The sequence below is a fragment of the Sinocyclocheilus anshuiensis genome, unplaced genomic scaffold (assembly GCF_001515605.1).
Source record: "Sinocyclocheilus anshuiensis isolate Anshui unplaced genomic scaffold, SAMN03320099.WGS_v1.1 scaffold3569, whole genome shotgun sequence".
Taxonomy (NCBI): Eukaryota; Metazoa; Chordata; class Actinopteri; order Cypriniformes; family Cyprinidae; genus Sinocyclocheilus; species Sinocyclocheilus anshuiensis.
This window is the reverse complement of record NW_015557219.1, coordinates 28,642-33,726: the sequence shown is the minus strand read 5'-3', so window position 1 is coordinate 33,726 and position 5,085 is coordinate 28,642. Positions and strand designations below refer to the sequence as shown.

Genomic DNA, 5,085 nt, shown 5'->3' with positions numbered 1-5,085 from the left:
TATGAACGTGCATTATGAAATGCATTAAGTGATTTTAAAAGGATAACTCCGTATAGCCAAGCAGACGAGTACAGAACGCAATGCGTTAAATTGCACGTTAGATATTTTCCTCCCATAGAAAATCATTATAAATAAAACACATAATGTAGCTTAATGGACAAAGACAATGATATAAAAGAGCTGTAGACAGTTTATTCTATATGGAAAAACTTTGCGTGTTGCGTTTATTCTGGGCTCACCTGCTTGTCTGTATATTAGTTATGTATAGGCTATATTTTAATAATCAAGAGCATTGAGTTTGGTCTTTATCATCTTAGTCCATTATGCCACATTATGCCACGTTTTGCGGTGTGGGAGGAAAATACTATATACATATTCATTATATTAATAAACTGTATATTGAATTTGATATTTTAATAGTATCTTAAAACATTAAGCCATATTAAGTGTTTATGTTTTTCTACAGGAGGAAAACGCTTAACGAGAGACTTTGTGCATTGCGTTCATATTCTGTTGTTCTGTGGCCACGGATTTGCGGGTCTTGTCTTTTTCTTGCAGGACCCTGTACGTTATAGTACTAAACTAGTTGTAATCGTTTAATCACCACCACAGAGTCTTGTCTCCATTGGCAACACGCACGATTTGTGTCGATTGCAAGTGACGTCGCAGGTATCGGAGAGTGCAAGCGCCGATTGCAAGTGACTTCGTAATTTAGTTTATATTGTCTTGTCTTCACCACCTGGCTACTGTTGTAAAATGTTGAGAGATTCAAACAAAAAGATCAAATAAATAAAACAAAATAAAAAAATAAAGACTGCAAGTGATGTCGCTAGCGGAAGCGCAAGTGTCTGAGAGTGCAAGCGCAAGGCTGCAGCCAGACCCTTTTGCATTTTTCAGCCATTACCCTTAGTGACTGCCATCATATTTTATTACTGAGATAATTCACAATTGATATATAAACCACTTACAATTGATAAAAGTGTCTTTGCTGTCACTCCTCTTCATTTGTTCCATGGTAAATTTCCGTCTGTTCTCAATTATCATTTCTTCAATCTTCTGCAGTAGTTCTTGTTTCTGATTGTCTGATTTACACTTGTTATTGAAACAGTAAAACCTTCTTCCACATTCAGTCACCAGTTGCTGGAGATCTTCATGGTTTTTTAAATGTTCATCAATGGTTTCATCCAGATCCTCCAGTTCATCTTCATGTGTGAACAGAATCATGATGTATTTCTGAATATGAGGTCCTAGTAAATATCGAAGAAAAGCCAAAATCTCTTCTTCATTTTCCACATTTTTCACTAGAGGAACAGTGAGCAGAACTGAACTGAGACCTTCTGAACATCGAGAGACTAGCTGCTCTTTCAACATCTCCAGCTGCTCTTTATTCAGATTTGGATCCAGTAGATCCGGACAATCAATCACATGCACCTGCTTCCCACAGATCTGTGTATGGCCCTCACAAACTTCACCAAATTCATCTTCAACTTCATTCTTTTTCTGTTGTATGTGAACTTTAAACCTCTTTTGTCCCAGTATCTTATTTCCAGATGAGCTTTTCCCAGAAGCGTTTCTGCCCATCAGAAGAATCCGGATCACTGAATCATCTGTACTGGAGAAGATCGCTGACATCGCTGAAAGAGACAGAAAATATTGATGATAAATGTAAAACAAGACAAAGTAAAGTGTATCGTCAAGAGAAGAATAAAACATTCATCTGCTTCAAGCACAGGAGAGAAATCAACAACAGGAAATAAACTGAAATGTCACTAAAAATCATAAGTAAAAATCATATTTATACATTTGACAGCTCAAGGTGAAGGTGGTCTAGATAGTTCTGCATCATTTATAATGACATTTACTACAGCGGTTCTCAACCATCTGGATTATCCAGTTCAACTTCATGCATAAACAGAACCGTGATGCAATTCTAAATGTTAGGAGGTCCTAATAAATATCTACTAAAGGGGTTCTAAAGAGCACTTAGTAGTGAGCATGAGCAGTACATGGGTGGAGCATTCGCTTGGGCCTTGAGCAATTGAGTGAAGCGCACCGATATAGAACGCAATCACAATTGATAATGTGCTCTGATGACAACGTAATTTCCCATATCTCCCATCATTTCTGGACATGTAATCATGAGACTCTCCACTTTTAAACTGATCTTAGTGCTGCAAAGAGAGCAGGTCTTCAATGTAATGTTTAATGCAAATATACTTGACAGGGCTTCATACGGCTAGTTCTTGAGTATGCTAGCCCAGTTTGGGGTGGACTGCGTAAAGGCCTCTCTGATGAGTTGGAAAGAGCTCAAAATCATTGCTGTCGGACTTCTGACTTCATCTCTCCACTCATTGAGTGAGAGGCGTGATGAGGCCACCATACGTACCCTCACTAAAATACTCAAGGACCACTCATCGCCATTGCACAGTTTCCTGCCTGTGGCTCCAACATCTACTTATTCACTTTATCGACACAGGGAACATGTGCTCAGGACTGAAACAAAGAGACATGAGCTTCCTTTTTTTCTTCTTCTTTCCTCTTTTTAGAGCTGCTCTACAGCAGAATTGAATTTTGTTTGTATTATCGATACACTATTTTCCTGTTTAAGACTGTAAAGCTTCTTTGACACAATCTGTATGGGATAAAGCGTTATAGAAATAAAGATGACGACTTTTATTCCTTGTGCTTTTATATTGTTATATAAGTGACATACTGTAGTGGCCAAAAGTAATTTCTGAATGTGAAAAACTAGATTCTTCACACTTTATTTAAATGAATTATTGAAATGTATTACTGAATATTTATTTAATATTCTGTATGCATGTTGTGAAGTTGTGCCTGGAGTGTAAAACTAATGTACGTGTTCCAAGTTTCACTAATATCATTTGTCATGATGCACTAAAACATACCAAATTGTGTTGACCTCATTTTTGGCCAAGCGGTCAAACCATGATTGGAGCTATTATGGCCAGCCTATAACTCAATAAATCATCACTGTGTGGCAGGTATTAACTTTATTTTTAGTTTTATCATAGCTAAATCTGGTCAGTCGGTTATGGATTTGGTCTAATTTTGCTCATGTGCTTGATGTGAATGGTCACAATGTCCATAGAATGATTTCAAAGCACAGTGAGACCACTACCATACAAAATGTAAAGTCCTGTGGCTGCTCAAGGAAGATTGGTGAGCATTTTTGACAGGACAATGAAAATCACCTGAATGTGGAAGCACCTCAAAACATCTTCTAAATGACTGACTAATGAACGAGTAAACTAAAGTAAAGGGTTAACTAGAATAATCAAATGCCAAAATATGAATAATTAGAAATGGACAAACAACTGATTTGCATTTCAAGCTAAATTCAAGGTCATAATAAAATGGAGTCAGATTAGAGTTTAATTGAAATTAAATTACTTTGTGCATTGAAAAGACCGCACACACAGGAAACCTTCAGCCACCGTTGGATACCTTCATTGGGCCAATTAGGTGGACCTCAAAAAATCATGTAGGACACAATGTTGCCAAATATGGAGGATCTGTTTTGAGATCAAATGTTTATTTTCCAACATAATAACGATCCCAAACACACCGCACATGCAACAAAGTTCAGCACAATAGTTCATGCTCTCAAGTATTCAAGTGTCCTCTTCAGCCCCCTGACATTAAACCCATTGAACACCTTTGGGAAATTATAAACCTGACTTATGACAAGTCATGCTGTTACAATATGGACCTTGTTGTTGTGCTTTCTGTGTTTCCATGTTCTCCTGGGGCCCGTTTCAATAAAGAGGTTCAACCAACTCGGAGTTAAAACTTGAACTCTGAGTTGACTTACTCTGAGATGGGAAACTGTGATTTTTCGGTTTCAGAACAGCTGAACAGAGTTAGTTCAATCGACTCTGAGTAGGTTGACTCTGAGTTTAGCGGGTGCACCATGATTATGAAAAGCCATGATCAATGGAGTTCCGATATTACGATTCACCATGGCAACAGCTCCTGCCAAAAAGACGTCTGCATACTTCAGGGTCAATACAAGTTTAATTCTTATCACTGTTATAATATCACAGAGGTCAAAACTGGCAGAACGGTAGGTTATTGAATTAATCGGCTATTCATTTTCATGGTATCCCACGGGCAAAAAAAATAAAATAAAATAATAATAATTTAAGTGCATTTTTCTTATTTTACAAATGATCTGCCAATAGCGTAAGAAAAATACGGCAGCGGCTATTTACACTAAATGGAATTAGCATACTTTCTTAGCGATAGATCATATTTACAGCAGGCTAAGTGCAAATAGCTCTAGATGCTATTTACACTTAGTGAAAATAGTGACATATTCTATTTACCATGTAAAAGTAGCAGTTCTTTGCAATAAGTTTAAATAATAATTAGATGCCATTATACTATTTGCACCTCAGTATTGTTGTACATTAACGGGATGCAATAATAATACAAGAGTGTAAACGATTATATTTATTACAATTATAAATACTTTTATCATTATTAAACACTTGTTAGGCCCTTTACTTCCACTTTTAGAACATTTTCTTAATTTTTATTGAAAATAAATTCTAATGTGATATGTGATGGGAAAAGAGAGAAGAGCGAGCTCGGCAAAAGCCGGACTCAAACCTGGTCAATCACATCACAAGCTAGTTCTCCGCGCCCAACGTGTTACTGCCTACACCACTGAAGCTGTTATTCACGCGCCTCGTATTAACCTTGTGTCACATTGGAGGGCGGAGCTACTGTAAATTTGCACTTAGTAATAGACACTCCGAATAATCTTGTTTTCCATTTGCATTAAGATTATTTTTATTACCACACTGGCAGATAATTTTACTTAAGTAAAATGCACTTAATTTAGATCGCCCCCAGGAAACAAGACTAAATATCTTATATAAATTTCTTATATAGAAAATCCATATTGATTTAAGAATTTGTAGATATTTGTACTTGAAATAAGAAAAAATACTTAGTAAGAAAAGCATTTTTGCAGTGTGCATGAATGAATGAAGTATTTAAACATGGCTTGCGCTTTAAAAAGGGGGAGGAGACCGAAAGAAACTCTGGGTTTACCGA

General features: G+C 36.7%; 2 protein-coding genes across 2 annotated transcripts in view; both read right to left on the bottom strand.

Annotated features, from left to right (window-relative positions):
- Nucleotides 1–1,632, bottom strand: part of LOC107678996 (GTPase IMAP family member 4-like) — a 4,526-nt gene extending 2,894 nt beyond the window's left edge. Inside the window, exon 1 of the mRNA XM_016474399.1 lies at nt 969–1,632. Coding sequence (XP_016329885.1) covers nt 969–1,632 — 664 coding nt within the window. The remainder of the gene's footprint in view (nt 1–968) is intronic.
- Nucleotides 1,633–1,873: 241 nt separating this feature from the next.
- Nucleotides 1,874–5,085, bottom strand: part of LOC107678995 (GTPase IMAP family member 4-like) — a 16,307-nt gene continuing 13,095 nt past the window's right edge. The window contains exon 3 of the mRNA XM_016474398.1: nt 1,874–1,899. Within this exon, the coding sequence (XP_016329884.1) occupies nt 1,874–1,899 (26 nt within the window). The remainder of the gene's footprint in view (nt 1,900–5,085) is intronic.